This window comes from Chroicocephalus ridibundus, chromosome 4 (genome assembly GCF_963924245.1).
Source record: "Chroicocephalus ridibundus chromosome 4, bChrRid1.1, whole genome shotgun sequence".
NCBI lineage: Eukaryota > Metazoa > Chordata > Aves > Charadriiformes > Laridae > Chroicocephalus > Chroicocephalus ridibundus.
The window spans coordinates 19,356,740-19,384,069 of NC_086287.1; the positions used below are offsets into that span (position 1 = coordinate 19,356,740).

General features: G+C 38.2%; 1 protein-coding gene across 5 annotated transcripts in view; it reads left to right on the top strand.

Moving 5' to 3' along the window:
- Positions 1-25,472, top strand: part of TOLLIP (toll interacting protein) — a 34,289-nt gene extending 8,817 nt beyond the window's left edge. For 3 of the 5 annotated variants that reach the window (XM_063332596.1, XM_063332594.1, XM_063332598.1), the window contains 6 exons: positions 6,381-6,530; positions 9,906-10,088; positions 11,611-11,763; positions 13,708-13,798; positions 17,762-17,782; positions 21,982-25,472. In XM_063332596.1, coding sequence (XP_063188666.1) covers positions 6,381-6,530; positions 9,906-10,088; positions 11,611-11,763; positions 13,708-13,798; positions 17,762-17,782; positions 21,982-22,196 — 813 coding nt within the window. In that variant the 3' untranslated portion in view covers positions 22,197-25,472. The remainder of the gene's footprint in view (positions 1-6,380; positions 6,531-9,905; positions 10,089-11,610; positions 11,764-13,707; positions 13,799-17,761; positions 17,783-21,981) is intronic. The other 2 variants (XM_063332595.1, XM_063332599.1) reach the window with 2 other exon arrangements.
- The last annotated feature ends 1,858 nt before the right edge of the window (positions 25,473-27,330 follow it).

Consider the following 27,330-nt stretch of genomic DNA (forward strand, 5'->3'; position numbering starts at 1 on the left):
TTAGTCTCAGTGTAGACCTCTGAGAAACTTTTTACTTTTAACCAATCCCTACTGTCATTAACCATGGAACTTCAACATCTGAGCTCAATGACCCAGCCAGTCTTTCATCCATCCAGTGGTCCACCCATTTGGATTGTAATGACCCAGCTTTGATACCTACCACTCCCTCCTTATTCACAGATTCTAATAATTTTATTGTAAAAGGCAGTTGGGCTCATTAGGCTTTGTTTTGGTGGGTGGTTTTTTTGTTGTTTTTTGTTTTTATTTTAACTCTTGGTAAAGGCTGGCTATTCCTAGCCCCTGGTTTTTCCTTTGTGTGTCCGGAAATGGCTTCCAGAAGGGCTTACTCTATGAATTTCTTGGCAACTGGAGTGAAGCTGACCTGCCTGTTCCTCAGGTCATCCTTCTTACCCTTTTGAAAGCTGGGTATGACATTAGTCTTTCTCGAGTTAAAGGGGACTTCCCCTAATCTCCATGACCTGTTAAACAAGATAGAGAGTAGCCCTGAAAAGAATACCGGCTATCTTTTTCAGGACCTCTGGATGCATCCTGTCTGGTCCCAATTTATTCTTTAGCGTTCAGAACATAGTTCAAAATTCTCTCTCATTCATTCACTTATTCCTTCTTAAAAACAGTAAATCCATTTAAAGGAGAATGTTTAGAACTCTTTTGAGTAGCTAGGTGTTTAAAGCTCTTTAACATGAAACTTCTCTGAAACCTAATATCAGAGTTTCTTGGTAATTGCTACTGTGAAAACTTGAGTAATGATTCCCTGGATGTATCATGTCTCAGTGTATGATAAGTCAAGGCAGTTGTGGTTGTCTTTGGCTCTGTGGTCCCTTCCCCTCCCTTATCTAGGTACCAGTACTCACATGATCAGTTAGTGAGGTAAGGGGTCCTGATGGCTTCCCCTCCTCTTCACTTTACCACCAACCCTGTTTAATTTTCTTCTGATCAGCCCCCTGCACTAGTGTACTTTACAAATGCCTTGGCACCATTTAGCGTTGCACAAGAAATGGGGGAGATGAAACAGGAGGATGAGACTGAGACAGCCCAGTCCTAAACTAGCTCGAATACCTGTAGAACATCATGTAGAATCACAGAATTGTTTTGGTTGTAAGAGACTTTTAAGATCATCAAGTCCAACTGTTTTGCATTGCCAAGTTGCCACTAAACCATGTCCCTCAGCGATACATCTACCTGTCTTTTAAATACCTCCAGGGATGGTGACTCAACCACTTCCCTAGGCAGCCTGTTCTAATGCTTGATAATGCTTTCAGTGAGGAATTTTTTTCCCAATATCCAATTGAAACCTCTCCTGGCACAATTTGATGCCATTTTCTCTCGTCCTATCACTTCTTACTTGGGAGAAGAGACTGATACTCACCTTGCTACAACTTTCTTTCAGGTAGTTACAGAGAGTTATAAGGTCTCCCCTGAGCCTCCTTTTGTCCAGGCTTAACAAGCCTAAGAGGAGCCCTCAGCTGCTCCTCATAAGACTCATGCTCTAGACCCACCACCAGCTTTGTTGCCCTCCTGTGGACACACTCCAGTACTTCAGTGTCTTTCTTCTAGTGAGGGGCCCAAAACTGAACACAGTATTTGAGGTGGGGCCTCACCAGTGCTGAGTACTGGGAGACAATCACTTCCCTAGTCCTGCTGGCCACACTATTTCTGATACAAGCCAGGATGCTGTTGGGCGCCTGGGCACACTGCTGGCTAATATTCAGGTGGCTGTCAAGCAACACCCTCAGGTCCTTTTCCACCGGGCAGCTTTCCAGCCACTCTTCCCCAAGCCTGTAGCGTTGCATGGGGTTTTTGTGACCCAAGTGCAGGACCCGGCACTTGGCCTTGTTGAACCTCATGCCATTGGCCTCGGACCATTAATACAGTCTGTCCAGATCCATCTGTAGAGCCTTCCTACACTCAAGCAGATCAACACTCCTGCCCGACTTGGTGTCATCTGCAAAGTTACTGAGGGTGCATTTGATCCCCTTGTCCAGGTCGTTGGTAAAGATATTAAACAGAACTGCCCCCATACTGAGCCCTGGAGAACACCACTTGTGAACTCTTTGGCCCCAGCCATCGAGTCAGTTTTTCACCCAGTGAAGAATACGTCTGTCCAGGCCGTGAGCAGCCAGTTTCTCTGGGAGAATGGTGTGGGAAATGGTGTCAAAGGCTTTTTTTAGTCCAGGTAAACATCCACAGCCTTTCCCTATCAGGTTAGTGAAGCAGGACTGCCTTTCCTAAACCCATGCTGACTGGGCCTCATCACCTGGTTGTCCTGTACGTGCTGTGTGATGGCACTCAAGATGATCTGCTCTATAACCTTCCCTGGCACCGAGGTCAGACTGACAGGCCTGTAGTTCCCTGGATCCTCCTCCTTCCTGCCCTTGTTGTAGATAGGCGTTACATTAGCCAACCTCCGGTCAACTGGGACCTCCCTGGTTAGCCAGGCCGGCTGATAGATGATGATGTTCACACCACCTTCAATTTGAAGAAGTTGAGATGCAGTTTTTGTGTGTGCAGTGTTTTGCTTTGAAGATCCTCAGAACTAGCTCTTAGGGGGTTTTAGGAGATAGGAGGGGCAATATTACTCTGTTTCTAGATAATTAATATTTTTGATGTGCAATGCTGTCAAAGTTCATTAGGAATTAATTACAAAGCAGACTCATTTTTATGAACGCCTGCTCAACGTTTGTCTTCCAAAGTGTAGTTCTATCATAGCACTGTCATTGTGGTCTTGCTTGAGAAGTGAGTTCTAGTAAAATTCAAATATTAAATGGAATTAATTTCTTGTTCTACATGTAATGGCAGAGTGGGATCTTTCCATTCTTCCTTAAATGTTGTTGTAGTAGTGGGAAGTGCTTTTGTTGTAAAGTGGGCGTTGAGTTAGTTGTTGTAAAGTGGGTGTAGTGATACAAGCTTGTCACTTATGTTCTCCTTCCTTAAAAAACGAAAACTGTGGTTGAACTCTGGGTATGTCGCTCTCTATTTTTTGAATCAGGTTTGGAGGTGGCTTGCTTTTAATGCTTTGAGGAAGATATAAATTAGCCTGTTTTCCTACAGATAAAAAGATTGCATGCTACTGATTTGTCTCCATCAATATGGAATCAACTGATATTTAGCATAAGAACGAATAGTGTATTTTCCTCAATAAGCATCTCTCCTACATATTTTAGTGAGTATATCACCAGGACTTGTGTACCACCTCTCAGTCAGAACTATGCATTTAGGATGGGAGCATGTGCATCTCCAGTTCCCCACCCTTCCTTTTGGGGAGGGGTTTACCACTCTGATCTTCTGAGAATTTAGTTACACTAGTGGTTTTCAGTTTCTGTGTCTGTCTGCTTTGCAGTTCCAGGGTAAGACTGTAGCTTTGTGCGAGATAATGGAATGACCTAAAATCTGCTTAGATGCTGTAAGAAAACTTTGGTCTCCCTTACAGATTTTGTATGTCTGTTTTGGACCTCAGTCCAGAGACTAGTTTATATATTTTATTTTGGAGAAGTATTTGGGTGATTTAAATAAAATAGAAGTGAAAGATACTATTAGACTTCTCACTTGTAAATGAATTAAGATTTCCAGTGTCCGTGTAATTTCGGGGCTGCAGCCACTACTTCTGACTCTGGTAAATTTTTATGATGTCTATTCTTAGCGATGCTAATAACACCACATTTGAAACTTCCTGGTGGTCAAGGGTTGGAGGGGACCTGCTATGTTGTAAATGCCATTGCCTTGCTAATTCTTGTGCCATTTCAAATCTTTCCTAAATGGATTATGTTTTATTTTAAAACTAGCTCCTTTTTTATAACGTTCATTCTAATGAAAAGGCTGTTACAAGACCTTGTCTAATTTGCAGCGTAACTTAAATAAGCTTTCTTTTAATATTAGCGTTATCTTTTAGGTTAGTCTTCTCCATTGCCACCACTATTTCCACCCTACCAACCCTTTTTAAAACTTAAGCTACTAAAGGTCTTAATCATAAAATTTTAAGATGCTTGTAAGCAAAACCAATTGCCTTTTTTTTTTTTTTTTTTTTCCCCTCCCTCCCAATAGCCTAGCAGCAGGCATTCAGTACTTCCTCCTTAGCTTTTTGATAACTTTCTTTCTGGCATGTAGCACCTACTGTTGCCAGGATCCTGAGTCTCTAGACAGAAATTGCAGCTCTTGCCAAATCACACTTTGTATGACTATTGCTATCTCCAAGATGCAATCTTGGCATGTAAGTGCTGTCTAATCTTCAAAAGCTATGTCCTAGAGGCCTGTTAATGTCTTGAAATATGTTCTGTAGGCATGCATCTGCCAGATACAAATGAATAATCTTGCCTGGGATAGCAACATAAGAAATTGTACTGTCTTTTGTCTCGATGCGGTGGACAGTCCTGTATTAAATATGTAAGCAACTCTGTAGACAACAGAAATGAGTACAGCTTAATTATAAATTTTCTATGCAACTCTATTTGCCTTTTAAAATGTATTATTATAGCATGCTTGTTATTTTAATGTGACTACCTCTCTAAATGTGTTATTGATAATGTTTGCTTAGCATTTAAAACCTAGAAACAACCTGAGTTGTTGAATTGACAATAATAGAATATAGAATTGACAGGTAATAGGTAGAAACTTTTTTTTCTTTTACCATAAAGCTAACAGAAAATACATGATGACTGCTGATTCATATTGGCACGTGTGGCTGAGTTCCTCTAAGATTTTTCTTTGAATTTTTCGTCATGGTTCTTTCTCCATTATTGTTTTGAGTATGGTGGGATTTTTGTTCCCAGATTGTTCCCATGGTTAGTTGCAGGCCAGCCATGCTTAACACTGGAAAAGCATTAGGGCATCTTTGGATTGTTGCACTCAGAGTTGTGATCAACAGCTCGATATCCAAGTGATAAGCAGTGATGAGTGGTGTTCCTCAGGGGTCGGTACTGGGACTGGTGCTGTTTAACCTTTGTTGGCAACATGGACAGTGGGATTTAGTGCACCCTCAGCAAGTTTGCAGATGACACCAAGCTGTGTGGTGCAGTCAACATGCTGGAAGGAAGGGATGCCATCCAGAGGGACCTGGAAAAGCTCAAGAAGTGGGCCTGTGTGAACCTCATGAAGTTCAACAAGGTCAAATGCAAGGTCCTGCACCTGGGTCAGGGCAATCCCAAGCATAAATACAGGCTGGGTGGAGACTGAATTGAGAGCAGCTCTGAGGAGAAGGACTTGTGGGTGCTGGTGGATGAAAAGCTGGACATGAGCTGGCAATGTGCGCTTGCAGCCCAGAAAGAAAACCACATATTGGGCTGCATCAAAAGAAGTGTGGCCAGCAGGTTGAGGGAAGTGATTCTGCCCCTCTACTCTGCTCTGGTGAGACCCCACCTGGAGTACTGTGTCCAGCTCTGGGGCCCCCAACATAAGAAGGACATGGACCTGTTGGAGTGAATCCAGAGGAGGACCATGAAGATGATAAGAGGGCTGGAGCACCTCTCCTGTGAAGACAGGCTGAGAGAGTTGCGGGTTGTTCAGCCTTGAAAATAGAAGGCTCCAGGGAGACCTTATTGCAGCCTTTCAGGATGTAAAAGGGGGCTACAGGAAAGGTGGAAAGGGACTCTTTATGAGGGAGTGTAGTGATAGGACAAGGGCTAATGGTTTTAAACTGAAAAGAGGGTAGATTTAGATTAGATGTTAGGAAGAAATTCTTTACTGTGAGGGTGGTGAGACACTGGAACAGGTTGCCCAGGGAAGTAGTGGATGCCTCATACCTGGAGGTGTTCGAGGCCAGGCTGGATGGGGCTTTGAGCAACGTTGTCTAGTGGAAGATGTCCCTGCTCGCGGCAGTGGGGTTGAAACTAGATGATCTTTAAGGTCCCTTCCAACTCTAACGGTTCTATGATCTTTGTGATGTTGAAGGATTCTTAGTTGTGTTGAAGGATTTGGTTCATAGGAGACATTGTCTTTATGATCCATCTTGAAGGTGACTGTGAAAGTGACTCAAATGAGAGCAGGGTGCTGTGTCTTGTCATGGGAATGACTGGAAGCAACATGAGTGAAGAAGTGAAAGAGCTGGGTGCCATCAGATGTCATATGTGAATGGAATATATAACTTGGTAGCTCTGACTTTTATATGGACTACTTAAATGTTTAGTTGCAGAGCAGCCTTGGCTCTGTATACTCTACTATCTTTCAGAGGCTTATGTTGGAAATCAGTGTTTTTGAAAGTAAGTCTACGAGTTGGCAGTTTTGTCATTGAATTAGTTCTTTGTTCATGCTGTCAAGACTAAATTCTGCTGAATGTTTTTGCTAAGCTTTTCTTTGATTTATATTCTTCTGTCTTTTTCATTATGAAAGTGGGAGACTTAAGTTAGAATGTTTTTCTTTTCATTTTTAAGGTATACGTTGGTGAGCTTCCTCAAGATTTTCTTCGCATTACCCCAACGCAGCAGCAACAGCAAATCCAGCTGGATGCCCAGGCAGCTCAGCAGCTACAGTATGGAGGCCCAATGGGTACAGTTGGCAGACTCAGCATTACTGTAGTACAGGTATAAATAGTACCATCTTTGTACAATTAAGTAACTGTAATTATTAATACAGTTAGTATTTTTTGATTGGTGGCCACAAAAAGATTTTGTGTTGGAATTTGAGTTACTAAATTACTTGTATAGATGGAATGAGGAATTTTTAAAGTTTTTGTAGCTTCATGTTTCTGTACATCAGCATTTTTTTCCACTTTCATGCTTCATAGCTCCATGGCGCATGCTGCAGCAATTTCCTGTAAAACATGCTATTATAGCACATAATCAAATAAACTCATGAGTGTTTTTTTTTTTTTTTACAGTGAACAGTTTTCTCTGAAAACTTTTAATAAGAAGGCTTCCGGTGAAGCACTTAATATCAGAAGGCATTAGCAATTTTCAGAATATTGTAGGGAACTGCAGTTGCCTTATATGTTTTCCGTTAAGTGACTGCTCTGTTCCATCCCCATTTCCTGGTGCTGTTTTTCCTGGTGCTTCCAGAGGGTTTTCTTACTAATCACAAGTGTATAGTCCTAGCACTTTATTTTCTGCTTCCTCTTTTCCCTTATTATCCTTTCTTTTATCACTTGGCAGTTCTGTATTCCTGCATTCATTATGCATAAGATTTCAGGTTTTAAACAGAATTGTGTTAAGACAGACAACTTTTATCTACATTGGCATACCAGATGTCCTTCATATTAACTTAACACGCCCCATCTTTTACAAGTGCTGTTTTCAAGTCATTCTCTAAAAACATACATAGAGATATTTAGCACCAAGCCTGGAGCAGTACGCATACGGTTACAGCTTCCATGATGAGGTCCTTACTGGGGAGTAAACCTATATAGGGTCTCTCAGGAAAAGAGGCAGTGATCATTCCTTTCTGTTTCTTTCATTGGTTAGCTTGCTCCTTCACAGCCAGTATCCTTACTTTGAAAACTGGGGGTAATGCTGTTTCAAAATTTATTACTTCTAAGGTCTAAACACTTGAACTCATTCATTGCATTCAGTTGCAGCCCTCTTTCTAGTTGTGAGGAGTTTACTAATCTGTGTTCAGAAAGTATAAGATTGGAAGCTTCTTCTGCAACTTTGAACAGCAGAAAATTGTTACCACTTTTAGAGCATAGTGGTAGAAGCTTTAGTATAATTTTTTCCAGAGCTAAGAGTACATACATAAATCTTGAGTGATTCTGTTGATATCATGACAGAGATTTCAATGTTGTTATTTACCGTACTCTAGACTTACACCAAATGACAAAAAAACTTCTCTTAAGGACAAAAGATAATGTTTCAGTTGAAGTAGAAACTATGCAAGCGTTTGATTTATTTATTTTGCTACATGGAATACTAAAACAAAAAAATATAAGGACCTGTCACTCTTTAACACAATAGATTCATGTTTCAAATTCACTCTGTAGTAAGATGTTAGGAACTGTGATTACTGTTGCATGGACTCAGGTGTTACACCAGAATAATCCCAACATTTCAAGTGAAGTTACTCTAATTTTATCACGGTGGAAAAGCAGAAAGAATTTAGTCTGGAAACTCAGTGTTTCAAGCCAAAGGAAGATAAAATGTTTTGTGCCTTTCATGGTACTTTTATACTGATAGATTTATTATTTTTCTTTTTTTTCCTCAAGGCTAAATAGTGTATGCGGAGGCAGTAAGAGCTTTTAAAATTCTGAGTGGAACCCATTTTAGGTCTTTCTACTACATAATTTTATGGCAATAGGTGTGATGGTTTTCCTGATGCAGTGTCTTTGCTGCAAGAGTACATTGCTGGCTTATTTCCAACGTGGTATCCACCAAGACCCCCAGGTCCTTCTCTGCAAAGCTGCTCTCCAACCAGTTGGCCCACAGTCTGTAGTGGTGCCTGTGGTTATTCTTCCTCAGGGGCAGAACGGTTTCATTTGTTGAACGTTCAGATTCCTGTCTGCGCACCTCTCCAGTCTGTCAAGGTCCTTCTGAATGGCAGCACAACCCTGCGGTGTCTCAAGAGATAGTCTTCTGTGCCTGTCTGAGAGTTTATGCAAGAGTGCTGTGGGAATCTTGGATGCATATTGAGGCATGTGGCATTCTGGATAGGAGACTTGGCACAATTAACCTGGGGAACATGAAACACTAGTTGGAAGTATTTTGTATTTAAATAAGGGTTGATAAAGTATACAGAGCAGCTTGCCTTAATTCTGTTACTAATAAACTGGTGGAAGATCAGAAAATGTTTTTGAGAAGGTAATTTACTGCTTTTTTTCCCTTGCAGATACGTAGGAATGGTGGTGAGTTTGTCTAAGCACAGTTGATTGAGCCCTATTAAATTACTAGAGACGCAATTTATATGCACTTGTTCCTTTTGGTGATGTTGTATGATAAGCTGCTTAGTATGAGGACTTCAGAGTCTGGAGAGTGCATAATTTAGGTGCTAACTTTCCTGCTTTAGTTGTTAGTCCGCTTTTACAAGGAACAGTTTGAGACATTTTTCTCTAGCTGTATTGTATGAATTACTGAACCAGCGTGTGCCCTGAAGCAGGCCAGAGCTGCAGCCATTGTGAGTAAATCTTATGCAGGTCTCAACTATTCTAGTAGATGGGAGGCATCCTAGGCACCATATTTTGTCACTTGTCTTACTGTAAAAAGAACTATGGGCTTTTTCGTACAGGTCAGAGAAACAGCTCTTCCAAAAAGTCTGATTTCTGCTTTGGCATAGCTATGCAACAGTACCCAGCATTGTCTTCAACAACTTCATTCATTCTATTCCTCTGATGTTACAGAACAAGTATGTTGGATATCTTCTGATTCTATACAGCATCTGTTTTTATAGTAATGTAGATCTTAAGATGCCCACCGAATTAAGTAACATCAAATGCACAGTCTGAATTAAGTTTTTTAATCATTTCGAAAAGTATGATCTACCAGATTTTTGCCTCAGTTGAACTGCTTTTGCAGTTTATGCTTTTGTATTGTGTGATATTCTTGAAGCTACTGGGTTTCTGTATTTCATCATTTAAAAGTACTTCAGTGGAAGAGGACAGGCTGTCTATCACCTTAAGTTTATGATTGTATATTGGAGAGGAGATACCTAGGCAAAAATTGAACTTATTACTATTTCCTTGTAATGATGTATCTTTTGGTTTGGTATGGAGTGACTTATTTTAGCTATGGAGATGATGTGTGTTTTCTACAACAGACAGGTTAAAAAGAGGTTCCCTTTTCAAGGTCTCCCAGACATTTAATGGTGTTATTGACTGCTCTGTGTTTTAATGCTGTCTTTTTTTTTTTTTCTTTTTGTCTACCTCATAATTGAATCTAGTCCATTGTTTAATACCTGATTCTCTTTGTGAATAATAATTAACTTCTCAAGTTAATGTAAATATTGTACACTTACAGGCTTTCTTTTCTTTCCAGGCAAAACTGGCAAAGAACTATGGAATGACCCGCATGGATCCATATTGTCGAATACGGCTGGGTTATGCTGTGTATGAAACTCCAACAGCACATAATGGAGCTAAGAACCCCCGCTGGAACAAAGTTATTCAGTGCACTGTTCCCCCGGGTGTGGACTCCTTTTATCTAGAGATATTTGATGAGGTCAGAACTACTGTTTTTTCAGCCCTTCCCCATCTCCTGGTTGGACTGAGGATTGGGTGGAATTTTGCAAAAAAGGATTGAGTTACCAATGGCTGTTTCTTAGCTATGCTCTCTGGGAGATAATGAAAAATTTTCAGAATCCCAAGAGCAGCAAAGCATAAGGCTTCACTCTTCCCCAAAAATGTCAGAGCTGTTACTTTTCCTTCGGTAGCTGATAAGGGGCATTAGCAGGGCTCCCTGCAAAGGAGGAGAAGCAAAATATATGCGTGGTGTTAAAGCTTCTCTTCGCTGTCAAAATACCCTGCAGCCTTATATTCTATACTATTAAAAATAGCTTGTTTATACAATGCTGTTTACTCAGAAATTCTTCAGTATTATTCTAACCCAGGAGGAGCTTGGAAACTTTCCTAAGCTCAGAAATGCTAAAACTGTCAAACAAAGGCTGTGTAGTCGCTAGGTTTTATTAGCAGGACTATAACTTAATCTATCCTTACCTGAATTTCATTCCAAGTGGGCATGTAGGCACTTGTCTGTGCTTCACTTAAACGCAGTGGTAATAAATACCTAACCTCTGAATAATTTAGTTTTCTTAGAAATTGAATTACTCTAATTAACAGCTCTGGTAGGTAGTCTGCTCTGCAAAGCTTTTCTAGATGAGTACTACCTTAAATTCTAGAATGTTGTTCTAGATATTGCGATGTTGGCAGCAGGGAATATGTGTCTGCATCTCAGCTGTTCCAGTTCAGAATATTGACTTTGACGTAGCACAAACATTCCTTCTTGAACAATTTAGAACCATAGAATGGTTAGAGTTGGAAGGGACCTTGAGAATCATCTACTTCCAGCCCTCCTGCCCTGGGCAGGAACACCTTCCGCTAGACCAGGTTACTCAAAGCCCCATCCAGCCTGGCCTTTAAAATAGGAGGCTACAACTGAAACTAAAGCCTGTGGTTTGCCTTTTTTTGCTGCCTCTCTTCCTATGTGCAGTAAAACTTGTCACTGCATCAGCTGTGTGGTCATTACACAAGTGAGGCTTTTGGATGCCATTTTGTGGGCTTAGTTGATTGCTTGAACTGTCTGTTCTGTTGATGCAGCATGGATGGCAGATCAGTACTTGTATCTGTTCTTGAATTACTGGAGTTCACAGCCTGTCGTAGTAGTGTAAACAGAAGCTGTTTACAGTAATTTTATGGCTTCTGATATGATGTCGCTAGATTCACAGTCTATGCTGATATTAGTATGTTGTATTTCTAGATAGATGTGTTCTGCTTCAGGTTTTCAGTTTATTATTATTAAATATATGCCGTCAACCTATAATCCCACTTAAAGCATCATTCATCCTTGTTGGAAGAGAGATGGCCAAAATATTTATTGACACTTCAGTAATTTCAAAAGAAATAACTTTAAAAATAAAATTGGCAAAATTAAATAGCAAAGAACTGAAGGAAGTGTTAGTAAAAAATAATTTTAATTTTTTTTTCAGGATAACTAACTTGATAATATTTTTTTAATTATATTCCAGCGGGCCTTTTCAATGGATGACCGCATTGCTTGGACACACATTACAATTCCCGAGTCTCTGAAACAAGGAAACGTGGAGGATGAATGGTATAGCCTGAGTGGAAGGCAGGGTGATGACAAGGAAGGGATGATTAATCTGGTTATGTCATACACGGTAAGCCAAGTTTGGGTTGGGACGAGGAAGGGAGAGAAGCTTCTTGGGCAGTGGGAGGAGAGATATTTTAGGTTGAAGTAGAAATAGTTCCATTGTACCACACCTGTGACTGTGTGTGTTAGTATTTAAAATAATTATACTTAACTTGGAGATTAGCAGTCAAAAGTATTAGTAAAGGCAGAAAATACTTTTTGGTGAGGTGGTAAATGGGTATTTATTTATCTGGTTTTGCAATTACAAAAATTCAGCTTATTCTTGTGCTAATAGAAGCATTAAAAAAATCCTCAGTCAATGGTCCATTGTTATTTCTAATTTAATAATAAAAATAATTATTATTTTAAAAAGCTTCATAGAATCTAACAATAACTTATTTTTTCCCCGTAAACCTTTAGAAAGTCTTGTAAATTTAAAAGCAAAAATAATGGGAACTCTCTTCTGTCTCGGGTCTTTCTTGGAGAGTTTGAATATCTCTTAGATAAGCTGTTTCTGATGACTTTGTTTTTTACTTCCATTCTTGTTCATTTGGTGATCCTGGTCATGAACTGCTGACTTACACTGGTCCATTTAGCAGCTCATGGACTGCTGTCTCATCTGTCACCTTTGTCATAAGATGGTGTTGGATATCATGTGTAACATAGAATCATAGAATCATAGAATTGTTGAGGTTGGAAGGGACCTTTAAGATCATCGAGTCCAACCTTTAGCCTACCCTGACAAGAGCCACTTCTAAACCATGTCCCTCAGTGCCCCATCTACCCTTTTTTTAAACACCTCCAGAGATGGTGAATCCACCACCTCCCTGGGCAGCCTATTCCAATGTTTAATAACCCTTTCAGTGAAAAAATGTCTCCTAATATCTAATCTAAACCTCCCCTGACGTAACTTGAACCCGTTTCCCCTCGTCCTATCACTTGTCACCAGGGAGAAGAGGTCAGCCCCCATCTCTCTACAACCTCCTTTCAGGTAGTTGTAGAGGGTGATAAGGTCTCCCCTCAGCCTCCTCTTCTCCAGGCTAAACAACCCCAGCTCCCTCAGTCGTTCTTCATAAGGTTTGTCCTCCAGGCCCCTCACCAGCTTTGTAGCCCTTCTCTGGACACGCTCCAACACCTCAATGTCCTTCTTGTAGCGAGGGGCCCAAAACTGAACGCAGTACTCGAGGTGGGGCCTCACCAGTGCCGAGTACAGGGTGCTATGCTGAATGCTTCCTGCTACCCTTGTACATGATCAAAAGTTCTGAGTTGCTTTTGTGTGCACACCTGGGAAGAGATGTGCCCTGCTGTTTTGAAATCCACATTCTGCCCCATGTGTGAACAGTTATTCCATTAGCTCTAGGAGAAATGAGTTTGTGATTAACCTTTAAAACTGTCTGCCCATGAATGTACTGTACATAGCATCTGCCTCTTCTAATATTTTCCAGGATCAAACTGAACAGGAATTGCGGTAATAAAAGTGTTAAATTGATGTTGTGTTTAAAGTACTGGTTTACGTAAAAAAACCAATTGATTTGAACTAAAATTTGCTTTTAGGAGCAGTATACTACTTCTAATAAAATGTACGCTTGCTCAAAGTTTTAATTTTCAATGATTATGTTGTATATTCATTTCACAAGAATAAGGCATGAAAGCTGATTAAACCTATATTTTAAAAGAGTTTGTTTCAGTAACAAAATTTCAGTCTCAAACTTTATCAAACTGTTGCAAAACGCTAGTTTGATACAACGTGTTTATATTGATTTACAGGCAAATAAATCGTCATTTAAAAGGATGATAGTTCAGTTAATTTGCCAGAGATTTTGCTTAATATAGGTTAGCACTTAGTATAGTCATATTGTAATACTGAAGATGGATGTACAACATGATGATTTTTTTGCATATACTGTTTTAAATGCTGGTTTAGTTTTTTTCTATTTCTTGAGTAGTTCTAATCTGTGCTCTTTGTGTCAAGTCTTTGCCAGCTGCCATGATGATGCAGCCCCAGCCAGTGGTCCTGATGCCCACTGTATATCAGCAAGGAGTTGGATATGTGCCTATAGCAGGTATGTTTTCTCTCCTTGAAGACCCTTAAAACTTCCAGATGAAGGGTTTTGCAGAAATAACTACCAAGTTTTTCATGTTTTTTTGAATGCAAAGGAAGCTATAAATGATTTTGTCTGTGACCACTTTTCCTATGATACATTCTCAGTAGGAGAAGTGTTGAGCAAATTAAGCGTAGGTCTGCTTTCAGCTTTGTACCCTGTTGAAGGAAGATGCGCAAATTTGATTAAATGGACTAAAATGATTATCAAGTTGGAACAAGTAGCTTGAAGGCTTCTCTTCTTGAGTGTTTATTTTAGACTTATGTCTAAAATCTAGCAGACTGCACTCTAATATAATGTGTGCTTATTTAAATGGTGGCAAACCAGGTGTGAAACTCTTCAGACATCAGAAATTGCACCAAATGACTTGTGCTGTCCGAATTGCAGCTTAAATAGCCTGTAAAGGGATTGACTCTTCTGTAGTCTTTGAAGATGCTTTGTTGGAAACGTGCTACACAGCACGTGAAGCGTGTAGCTAAGTGAATGAAAAATGTTAGGGAGTTCTGAGATAGTTATGTAAATACATCAAGAAGAGGTAAAGCAGGTATTGTCAGTTCTCTTAGTCTGCGCGAAGTAAGTTTTGGAGTTCTGTAGAAAGATGTGTTAACTTAGGTTTTGTAATTTTTCTATCAAAAATAAAAAGCCTGAAGTATGTAAATAAGCATGAATTTGTCCTCCTTAGATAACTGATAAGTAAAGTTGGGGATTTTTTTGTGTGGTTCACTTCAAGTTCTTAAAAGCTCCAGTTTGTTGTATGGACATTTATTCAGTAATATGTGTGTGTTTTTTAGGGAAAATAGGATATAAATTTACATATTTTGAATTTCATTACGTACAGTTGTATGAATGAGTAATAGAGCATGTGGGACGTAATTGCAGTGCTAAGGGCTGACAGAACAAATTTTTAATTTTTTTTTTAAAGACTCATTCCTGATTGAATTTAAAATTTCACTCTCTGTAAAAACAAAGCTCCTCAACAGAAGACTGGATGTATAACTTAACGAGTCGTACCTCTTGTTTCATTTTTATAGAGTTAAGTTAGAGCAAAACATGGAAAAGTTTGGTTACATACTTTTATTCTCTAAGAATATGCAGTTTTCTTCTACTGAAGTGCTGTTATCTCTATAGCTTAATTCTCAGGATTTAAGTCTTCCTTGCTTTGCCCTTGAATTAGTTTCAACTTTTGAGTGCATCCTGAAGTGTGATTCCATTGTGTCAGCCAGACTTCTGCGTAGCTTTCTGTGTTTGAATAGATGCCATATCTATTTTTGCTTGTAGGTTCATTGCATCCCTGTGTACTAAAGCAGTTAGTGAACTTCAAACATAGTTACCTTGTGTGTAGTTAAAAGAAAAACAATAGCTGGGGTGGTACATATAGCAACGTATTAGAAGGTGCTATAGAATTTCTTGAACAGATCAAAATGAGAATATTCGTATTACAAAATTGCTATGCAAGTCAGAGTACGAACAGTAGAAGCGAAGAAGAGATTGGTTTCCAGTGTAGTTGAAACTAGACGTAGAACTGAACAGATAAAACTGATGCTAGACCTTGAAAGTTGAAAAACAAGTACAGTGGTGTATCTTGATATTCAGACCTTGATGTTCAGTAAAATCTGTATTTATCTTGACAATATTTTCAGTAGTACTTATTTCTTCACTTGTCCAAGTAGATTTAATAACTAATACTTAGTAAGTGATAGTAATGCCTGACATTTTAGCATATAAGAATTTGCCTTTGTGTAAAAACTTTCTTGATCTGTGTGTTGGAGCATTGCCCTTCTGCAAAGATCCAGCATATTTCTTTTAATTAATGCTATGATAATTTTCTGTTTTAAAATTCTTCCTGATTCTATGACTTATATTTTTAAAGTCCCGCCCCATGATTTGAACTTTTCTTTTGTTCTGTGAAGGCTTAAATATGCTTCCTTGATGTTATAAATGCCAAACTTATTACCAGCCACCTTTGATGTATTTAGATTTTTGTATATTTTTGAAGTTTGTGGGGTTTTTTTTAATAGTACTGTGCTGTGTGTTTGCTGTTCTAGAATTTCTGTGGGGACCATCAGAATTTCTCAAAGCACTGAGTTTTAAAACTTTTGCCTAGTCACTAATCAGTGACCCACTCATAATAGTTAGGTGGATGGTTAGGTTTGGACTCTGAAAGTGACAGCTACTGTTTCATACATTCAGTTGTATGGCTTAATAAAAGTAATTTCAAATTATAAAAGCAACCAATAGTGCATCTTGGAAGACATGGAGTATTGTCAGAACATTTTCTATATACTGAACTAGATGCTCCTCCTGGATTCTGTAAACTCCTTCAGAAAGGTGCATGCAAACTACCGGCCTTCGCTGCCCACCTGAATTGATTGTATCGTCTAGGGAAACTGTTGGTACACTTTCCTTGGAATACTGTACAGGGTTTTCTCTCTTTTTGAGACTGGTAGGACATCAGTATGTTCCACAGGAATATGTTTACCTTCTTCCCATCTTCTTAGTTCAGGTTTTTTACCTATCCAGCTAAATGACTGTAGTCAATAAGCAAGTTCTATTTGTTGCCTTCAGAAGAATGGAAGAGCAGCGCTGAATAGTTTATTGCATCTGAAATGGAGGACATTCTGCTGTTGGGCAAGGCTGTTAGAATCTAAGTCTTATCTATGATGGAATTTAGTGGGCGGACTAAAATGCTTATCCAGACAATTTAACAGTTATTTGTTAACTGTCCAAAATAGCTGCGCTTTAAAGAGATATGGTGCTAAGTCAAATTTAGCTGTGTCACGAAGGCCAAGCTTATCTTTTTCTGGAGGAGAAAATTTCTGTTCAAAACTTAATATACATAACTAACCTTCTAATTAAGGTTGAAGCAACTAATTCCTCTCACATGTATCTCTATCATACAGAAGTGAATAGTAGTAGCAAGCAGTTAGTCACTGTGGTAAGCAGATGAAGCTTGAAATGCTAACACAAGTAATGCTATTTTTCCCCTATGCTTGATGGTAGATGTTACAGAGCTGTGACGAAAGCAGAAATGGCCATAAAGTATTCTTGCACCTTGTTAATTCATTTCAGAAGTCTTAAAAATTAAAAACTTTGGACAGTGGCACTAGTTGCTACAAAGCATAGTTGCCATAGATGATGTCTGTGGATTGCCTTTGGGAAAATTTGAACTTGTCAATCCTGTTGCTCTTCTAAAAGTTGAGTTTATCTACCATCTCTTCCCATTTCTTTTTCTAAAGATTACTTAATTTAGGCTGTAGAATTTTGTAGTATGCTGGTTGCTTACACTCGAAGCTGATCTTGTTAGTGTATCAACAAGTAAGCTAAAAGAAGTTAGTTAAATGAAGCAAGCTATATTTCTTATTAGTTAAGTATTTGTGGGATAAATAGGAAATATATTTGTACTTAGCTTATAAACACCTGTGTATAAAGTAGGTTAAAACCATGTGTTTCAAGGCTCTGTCAGAGTCCAGAATATCATTTTTCATCAATGTAAAGTTGTGTGTATTTGTACGTTACTCCTTTAGGTGTCTGTATTGAGTTTCATGGGTTAGCATGTGATGTTGTTGGTATTTGTTCAGAAAACCATGGATCTACGTTGTCCTTTCTGGGCTATAAAATGTAATCCTAGCTGCAAACACATGGTGGCTTACTTACTTTAAAAACACTTCCTATAATTGTTACTTATGTAAAAGCAGCACATTTAGGAAACTTGTTCAGACTTCTGAAGCAAATTAGTTGGGAGACTGAATCCTAGCAGCATTTAGGTTTTGATATTAGGTAGTTTAAATTTTACCCAATTGCCTCAGTTTATCCAACTTTCACCTTTAGAAGCTAAATGGTTCATTTCCTTTTAAAAATAGATTAATGTTTCTTTCCCATGTCTTATTCCTTTTCCCTTGCCCCTTCATTTTCACCTATCTTTAGGGCTTGAGTACTTTGCTCTCGGTAAGTTTCCAAGCTCTTTTCTCACTCCCATGCTCATTGACTCAAGAGTCTTTGCATGAACTCATCTAAACTGAGCTTTATTTGTTACAGCTGACTGTATCACAAGGTATTGCCACTTGGATGTCACAATAGAACAATTTAATGCATCTCCTGTAAATTGTGAAAGCCCCTCTAACCTGTAGGAAAGTCTTTAAAGGCATCTGCACAGCTTCAAGCTGTAATGACTAAAGTAATTGGTGTTAGTGGTGTTGATGGATAAAATGCGATATTAGTATTCTCAAATCGTCATACGACAGTGAGGTGTCCTAGGTGATAGTACTGGTTTCCTAGAAGAGAAACCTCAGTCTTGCAGTTGTTCTACTGCAAGGTTTGGGGAGGAGCAGGTAATGTTATGACTTTCTGTAAACTCGAAAGTGAAGAACTCCATTCTGCAATGACAGAGAAGACAGCCTGCCAACTGCCTTCTGTTAATCTTCAAACAAGCCTTTTTTCAAAAAGATAACACTTTTTTTTTTTCATCGCTGTGTATCTTTCACGAACATTTGGTTTAGATCCGTGTCAACTTCTGTATCTGACTTGAACTCTAAAGGCAAATTATGTTACAGGAAATCAATTTTCCTTCAATTAGACTTATTTGACTATGAGACCTTTGATTTTGAATGTGCAAAGATCCTGTGACATCCTTAACTTTGATAAAAACATTGGCCTTTTAGTGATAGGATGATAGTGATAGGACAAGGGATAACAGTTTTAAACTGAACGAGAGTAGATTTAGATTAGATATTAGGAAGAAATTCTTTACTGTGAGGGTAGTGAGACACTGGAACAGGTTGCTCAGAGAAGTAGTGTCTGCCCCATCCTTGGAAGTGTTCAAGGCCAGGTTGGATGGGGCTTTGAGCAACCTGGTCTAGTGGGAGGTGTCTCTGCCCATGGCAGGGGATGGGACTAGATGACCTTTAAGGTCCTTCCAATTCTAACCATTCTGTGATTCTAAAATAACTGAGGATTATGAAGCATGTGGACAGTGCAGAAACAGGTCACTTTGAAGACCACGTATTACTTCGTATCATTCAGACTTTGGTCATCACAAAAAATGGCTCAGCCTTTCAATCAAGTATTTTCAGAAAATTCTAGAATTACTTCTTTTGAAATAAAATGTAATTTCTTGATGCTCTGAATTTTGGAAAGATGCTGTATATAAAACTGATGTGGTCGTTGTGACATATTTGGTTTATTCAGAGCAGTGTAATTGCAGAATTTTTCTCTGGGTCCATATGCTTCACTTCTCTAGTAGTTTGCAAAGTAGCAACATTTTATAAAACTTGAGATGACTGCATGCATGAAGTTTTTTTGGAAGCAAATATCATTAAGACCTATTTGTATTTTTAGAAAAGTTGACACTGATTTCTTCCTTTAAATGAAAGAATTTGTGCTGAGAGGGTTCCTGAATTTACTCTGAAAGGGTCTGTGCATAGGATAGAATGAGTTAAGAAATTAAGTATATAGGGTACTTGACTAAATAAGAAAATTAAAGTGTGTAATGCCTTGTGTGCAGTTAGTAGTTTGCCCTGTTAATACAGCTTTGATGCTTCCATTGCTGCTCCTAGCAATTGACTTGCTATTGTATGTACTCATTTCATGTATTGGAATGTCACAGCTTCTGCCAGCATGTTTGCCATTGTCATGTCACTGAATTGGAAAACAGTGCTCCATTCTTCTGATGTATAACACTTACCTAATATCTGAGAGCAACACGGGAGTGTGCAATTCCATTTATAGTGGATTCTTAGTGGTTTAGTTTCAGTTTTTACCTGTTAGTAAAATGAGGTTCTTAATAAGTAAAGCAGCTTTTTACTGAACATGGATCATTTTGATGCTTATTATAACTTTCTCTAATGACTGTGTATAAATATATGTATATTTGCTAAATTTTAGTGCATAGTTCTTTAAGTTTGTGCTTAAGTCTTGATTACTGTTTTGTAAATCAGAAGTTACGGATGCTTTTAGCCTGGGTGTGGAAGAAAGCAAAAAATCAAGGTACTCTTTAAATTGGTATTTGTATAGCTTGAGCATTGAGTTTCCTGAAGAGTAAGCATTTATCATGGAAATACTTATTAAAAATCACTGTGATCCTAACTTCCGTTTGTATACAGTGTCGTTGTAGCCTGCATAAACTAATTCTAGAGCTGTAAGCTGAGAAAATTGATTTTGAAAAGCAATACTATCAAGAAATTTCTTGTCTCTAGAACAGAATATTTAGATTGAAAATACTTCTTGAATACTGCTTGTGCAGATATCTGGCGTCATAATTATCTTGTTTCGATGAAAGCAGTAAGAAAAACTGTGTTCTGGTCTTGATTTTTTTTTTGACACTGATATGACACTCAAATTTTATTGGTAAGCTGTAGAATGCAGTAGTGCTCGAGAAGTGAGCCTCGTGTTTTATTTGGATTAACATTTTAAACTGACTTCTCATATGCACAGTTCCTACACAATTTAGGCTGATAACTGGATGATCTTAGGGTGCTGGTGAATTACCGAAGAGTATTAGGAAGCTTGTGTTAGAAGTAAAACATTACTTCTATTGCTCAGTTCTTTCAGGTAGTTTGCAACTTTATTTTTTAGGCCGTGCGTCTTTGTTCACCTCTTGTAAATGCCTAGATCGCTTGTGGGAAGTGTGAGGAATTGAGGCTTGTTGAAGCTATAGAAAAGGCAATCTGAAATGCTGTTGGATGTGATTATTGTGTAAAGTGCATTTGCAGTGTAGGTGAGGACTGTGCAGTGGTTTGCCTCCAGGGTGCACACGTGGTCTGGTTTGCCACATGTTCAAACACACAGTACCAGCCAGAATTCCAGGGACTGTGGTCCAAATGGCATAAGAAGCTCTAGAGCTAAAGTTTAGGCTGTTGTGGAAGAGATGAGAGGGATGTTTCTTTAGCTGTCAGGATAAACCTTTAAAAATAGATGCAGCCTGTACATTAGACTTGAAGCATCTATGTTCCTTTTTTTTGCTTCTAATAAAACTTAAGATGATTACAAGGGGAATTTTAAAATAAAAATTAGAGAGCATTGATCAGTATGGATGTGCTTGATTTTGTGTTTGATTTTTGTCCTTCTTAGGAAGGAATGTTGTGGTTTTTTGTTTTTTTTCTTATGGAGCGGGAGCCTCAGATCATAATTTTAGAGCTTAACACTAATTGTTAATATGATTAGTATGAAAATGCAGGTAAGATAACATTTATTTCCAGTCTTGTGTTTTGGATGTTTTTACCAAATGTAGCATGTAACCTATTGCTTAATTAGTCTTGCTTTCAGAGTCCTGGAGGATAACAGATGGGGTTTTTTAAAAAAACAGTTCTGAAGTTAACTGTTTTCCCTATTGCATAAGCTAATTAAATGGAGATTAGAATGAGCTGATTTAAAACAACTAACTAGGTAAACTTTAGGAGGAGGTGACATGGTTATGTAGGGAAAGCTCATTCATACCTTAGAAATTATAGGTGTTTGAGTATGTGGGTAAGAGTGGTGTGGTCTGTGTATATCACTTTGTCAGCTCCATTTTGAAAATGTTATTTGCTATGGATTCTTCCTGTTGTATGATATTCTGGTACAATAAAAGTCCTCTTGTGGTTTAATAGCTATTTTGAAAAGTTGAAGAACAGATAAAAATAAGTGATGAATCATCCCCTAATGGAGGGAGGACTTAGGTAGGGTGCATCACATTTTTTAAAATCAGTTGAGGGAAAGTGACTAATACAGTCTTTCTGACTCCAACAGGTTGCAGAAGGATCTAATTATATTAAATGGGAAGTAAAATCTCATATTAAGGCTGGTGTTAAAGTATTGTGTGTAAAGAAAAATTTTAACTAATACATCTTTAGTAGTGATTTCTTGATTGATTATTGCTACACATAAAGATCTTTGAATTACTGTGGACCAGTACCACTTCTGGAACATAACTTGGGCAGAGAACCTGTTCCAGAGAGATGTATTCTGATTGTAACAGTCTAGGTATAATTTCCACAATCTTCCGCCCCACCCCCCACTGCCGTGTACATGTTAAAAAAATAAAGTGCTGAAGAAATGGGGTTGGGGTGAGTCATGAGCTGCTTTCTTCTTCAAAATCATTGACTTTTTTTTTAATTTCCCCTCCCCCTCACATATGTTTTGGGTTTTTTTCTTCTGTTTTTTGCCTGCAGGGATGCCTGCAGTCTGTAATCCAGGCATGGTACCAGTGGCAATACCACCTCCTGCAGTCAACCCTCAGCACCTGTGTAACGAAGAGGACCTGAAATCAATCCAGGACATGTTTCCCAACATGGACAGGGAAGTAATCCGCTCAGTGCTAGAAGCTCAGAGGGGCAACAAGGATGCAGCTATCAACTCCCTGCTTCAGATGGCTGAAGAATCATAGGTCCCCACTTCTTGCATAGTCCCCGTCCTTGATGCCACTTATTTTTACTTGCCAAGCCAGGGATTTAGCTAGAGGAAGAATTTCCCAGCAGCTTTCTGTTAGCTCATCCTGTGTGAAAGATTAAACCCTTTTTCTCAGTGGACATTTGGATCTTTTTCACTTTCTTTCTCAATCTGTACATACTCAGTTTAGCTTATGTGCTACAATATAGCATTGAAGCATCTTTACTATCAGCTGTGCCCTGTGTGGCTATATTCTGATGGGGTGGGGAGTGATGCTGCTTTTTTTGTCTTTCTCTCCCCGTTTTCATAAACTTGTTCTTACAAAGTAACTCTATGCAGTACAGGATTTACTACTGTTTGTTAGATTGAATTTTTTTTTCCCGTGGAGGGTTAGCTCTTTAAATGTAACTGATTTGTTGGAAGTATTCAGGTTTCATCAAGCAGCCTATTTCAGCCAGAAATTAAAACAAAGACCTTTTCCTTATCCTGTAGTGCTGTGATATATTCAACTATTTCTGATTGAAGATTTTTAATTTAATAAGCTAAATTTGTTAGGTTGCGCTGTTAGTATTTGTAATGAGCATATTCTACTCAATCTAGTCATCGGGCACCAAAGCAATATATTATCTGGCATGCATTTGGGGCTTTATCCTCCCATATAGTATTGTTATGTATCTGTAAAACCTTAACAGGTAACTTTTAACTCATACAGTATGTATTGCTGTAGCAGAGAACAGGACTGAGCCCTAATGTATTCCCACAGTTAATTGCACTCTTAACTACTACTTCTGCACTCCCATGGCTATTTCAAAGGATAAGTGCAGAAGGAAAGATTTTTATACCTGGAAAATTACTGAAGCCGTACACAATTATTTAAGGTGTTGTCTTACATTAAAGAAGCAGAAATCTATGATCTGGTTATAAGGCTTCTTTCTTTACACATATTCAGCAAAATTATTCTGTTACATTAGTGGAAAAACTATTGTGTTTTTTCCTGTAATCTGAAATAAGAAACATGAAAAGTAGCTTCGGAATCTTTGAATGGCATTATGAGTTGCTCAGTGACTTGTTAGACTACAGTTGCTGTAGTAAATTCATTATTATTTGTTGCAGATGGGAATAAATTCTTTGAGAGAAAATTTAACATATCCGAGTTGCAGTCTGATCCTCAGAGGAGGTTGGAGGTTGCTTGTATTTATTGTTAGTGTTATTTTTTCAGATAACTGTTCATCTTGGAGCTGCAGAATCTTACAGTATGCACCAGTAACACCTGTTGGATAAATTTCTGCAGTGTCTGTTTTTGTAGATGGTAAAGTAATGCACTTTAAATAATATGCACCAGTTTATTTTTCCAGTGATGTGCAATGTTGCTGTTTTATCTTTTTAATGTTTAATTTCAAGTACTTTCTACAATAGCCATAGACCTTTATATTTTGAAGAGTTGGAATGAATGTACACTTGAAATCTAGACTCTTGAGTGATTCATGAGAACATTAAAGCCAGGTTTGGAACAGGGAAAAGGGACCCATATTCTATTTTTCCCCATTCTTTGTTTCATGTCCCCTGCTTAAAATACTTTCTTTATGATCTGCTGAAAAGCTGAATTTATTCCCCGCCCCCAGCTACATTCAAGAAGCCTTTGGGTAGGACTGGCAGTAGAGCATGAATATTTATTTTTTTATGATTAAAAGTGATACTGAAACTTTTGAAATACAGCACCAAAAATCATCCCAGTTTCTGACCTTTTAAAGCTGTCTTTTCAGAATGTATGATTTATAAGTTTTATGAATTCCTTACCATCTTAAATTTACCATTGAAAGAATAAGTGTCTTTATGCATCCTCCAATTGGCTTTTCAATAATGAGATTCAAGGCTATAGTTTCTGTGTCTTTTAGTTACAGAGTCACCACATTCTTATTTTCTAAAGTAAAACGGGTGTTCATCAAGAAACTAATCTTGCCCCTTCCCTACAATCATGGTAAACTTTGTGATTGGGTAGGCGTAGAGGCATTTGGTCTTTATAGCACAGTGATTTGTGACATTGTCACCCAAAAGGGTAACACTTTGTAAGGATTTAATGCTTGGATATCTCCAGGAAGAGTCTTGCTCTAACTTTTACACAGATAGCATGAATTGCTATGGATGGAACAATTCAGGGAAAATGTATATATTTAAATTTTTATATTAAAATGTTGGGATCCATAATACAGCTTTTTATAAAAGCAAGTGGTCATGGTTTAACTTAACAGCTGGTAAATTGTACTGCATCCTATTACAGCTCAATTTCAAGCACAGAATAAACACCTTTCAATCCTAACCACCAGGAGGGGTAAGTGCAAATGTTAGGTTAGCCAGGTTTGTTCAAAACTAGGCTCTGGGCTTCTGAGGGAGGCTCCTGTTCTTAGAATTTTTTGTTTGTTTGTTTTGTTCTAGGCGAATGTTACGCAAAGCAGGATAGATGTATGAGTTGAAGATGGGATATGTAGGAGCAGTATGGCCAGTAGGTGGATTTCAGCGTGTTACACTATACTTAAATATTGTTCCAGGGATTTTTTTTGTCTTGATTTAATTAAGCATTATAGCTGAAACACTTATGTCAAGATGTGCTACTTTATCTCCTTAAAAGGAACAAAACACTGATCATAAGCCTGCTCAGCTTTTCAGCATGCATATCCTCTCAGTCAAACTGTTCGTTGTCAGGTTTGAATTGGAGGGAGATGAAAAAAGGCAGGGAGTGTTTAGTTATTCTAGGGTCTGTGAAATGAAGGCATTGGAACTGAAAGTCTGTTTCTTGATTTTAAAACAAATAAATTGTCACTCATTATGATTGTAGCTTTTGACAAAATGCTAATGGGATAATACTGTGTTTGATGCTGCTTTTTTCTGCACAACAGCTTCAAGCAGCTTGGAGACAAAGCCAGCTGTGTAAGACTGGCATCTGCTAAAAGTTAGTGCTCTTAGTACTAGTTTAAGTCCTGCCAAGAGCCTAAACTTGCTAAAGGTAGGAAAATTTTTTGTCTAGCTAGATCCTTGCTACTTTCTTCTCTACTGTCTTTGCATCTGCTGATGGTACTGAATGTTTTTTCCCCTTACAAATGTTATTGCTTGTTTGGTTGATATGTAATACAGTACAGAGGATGTTTTTTGCTGTAATAATTCTGAAGACATTGTTTCTCTGTATTGAGGTCCAGTATCCAAGTGTGTTTCTTGCACTCTAAAGTACATTAAGTTTTTCATTCTAATTTAATAAATGTATCATCTAAATGAAAGTGTATTACGTCTCTGATCTAGAATTCAAGTATCAGTCTTGCTCGTTAGTTAACAAGTTACACTGGTTCTGAATGTGATCATCTGGTGGGACTAGTACAGTAAATGCTCAAAAGTATTTTAAGCATTCATCTCTAGGTAGATGCCTTTTTCTAACTCTTCTGTGTGTTACTTTCTCAAGAGAATGTTGCGGTATTGCAGGTCTAGAAGTCGAAGTGAGGTTGCATTGTTCGAAGGACAATGTTGGAGGGCAAGGGAGGAGGGAAGAACAGTGTATGGATGTGGAGAAAATGCTCTGCAGTGTGACGGGATTGAGAAATCTCTAGATGAGAGGGTTGTCCAAGTGGAGAGTTATGAAATAGACCTTCTCATGTGCTATTTTAGCTACAGTAAGAGCTGGCCTTTAGCTGGCCTGCTAAAATATAATCAATGAAATTTAAAGATTTGGTTTACGTAGCTCTGCAGTCAATCATAGAATTAAAAAGAGATGATATCCAAGGTCCTCTTTCTCATTTAACATCATTGCTTTGCTCAGTGATTATTAATCAACTGCTAAGCTTGATAACACACTGATACTATAGACAACATTTTGGGGTTACTGTCCAGTTCATGATGTGTTTTTTATCAGGAGTTAATTTTTATTAACAAATTATAGTTGAGAGGAGTCTTTCACAATTGAATTTCCTCTGATTTATTTCCCTAATGTACTTAGTACCTACTATGTAACTGTGTTCAAATTGTGCTTTCTTCTAGCCCTTGAGTACCAGTTTCTATCACAATTTATGTTCTAAAGCTTACGGTTTGCTTTCATATTTCTCCAGTGCACTGTAAGAGATAAGAAAAGTGAGAATTAATTTACTTAAACAAATGTTGACATTCTTGTGGCTGCTAAAGCATCTATTTAGCATTTTAATATTTATTAGCTTTTCATTTCAGTGCTAATCAACCAGCGATAATGTGTGTGGGGTGTACAGAAAAATCAGTGTATTTTGAAGTATTAAAGCATTTAAGTACGTGAATGAGAGCAGGGCCTCTAGGAAGAAATGCAAACGTGTTTTCTTAGAATAAGTAGGAAAAATGAAAACCCATATTACCAGTCTTCTCTGCTGCGGTTTTAAGTTGTAGCCTACTGAAGACTTCAGCTTTCGTTCCTGTTTCTTCAGGAAGGTTGTTTAGAAACCCATGTTATTCTGTTTTTGTACTACAGTATATTTTAGAAAGATTTTCTTTACTATCTTGCTGAAAAGCCTTATTAATTTTGTAAGAACAAAGAGGCTTGTATACTCATGATGTACCATAACTTCTGAAGTAAAATTTGCACATAGATGGGAAAAATTAATTTGTGGAAAGCAAGTAGATTGAAATTGATCTTAGCTGTGTCTGTGTTTCCACGTGTGAGAGAACTATGAAAGTACTGCCTTTTGGAGTATTCAAAGAATTCACTTGGAACAGGTTTTTAAAACATTGTGTGCTAATCTGGAATATGAAACAGACTACATACAAATGGACAACCTTGATAGTTTTAATGCATTTATCATTGGAAGAGAAAGAAGGATGATTCAATCTATTTTAAAATTATCTCCAATTTTAAAATAACTACAGTGAGTGAAAAAGTACACTGAGCTTGTTTTCCATGTCTGTGCTGTCCACGTTTCTTTATGGATTAGATTCAGGAGTTTGTCACTGTGTCACAGGATAATGTTTTTCCACCTTGAATGTATAATTTCTGTAATAGTAATCGGCTTAATGTGGGGCATTCAGGTTGATTTGAAATGCTTAAGGCTTTTTTAAAAAAGTACGACCAAGTAATTATAGAAGTGCACATAGTGGGGGAATGGCAACAAATTCCCGCCCAGCATGGCAGG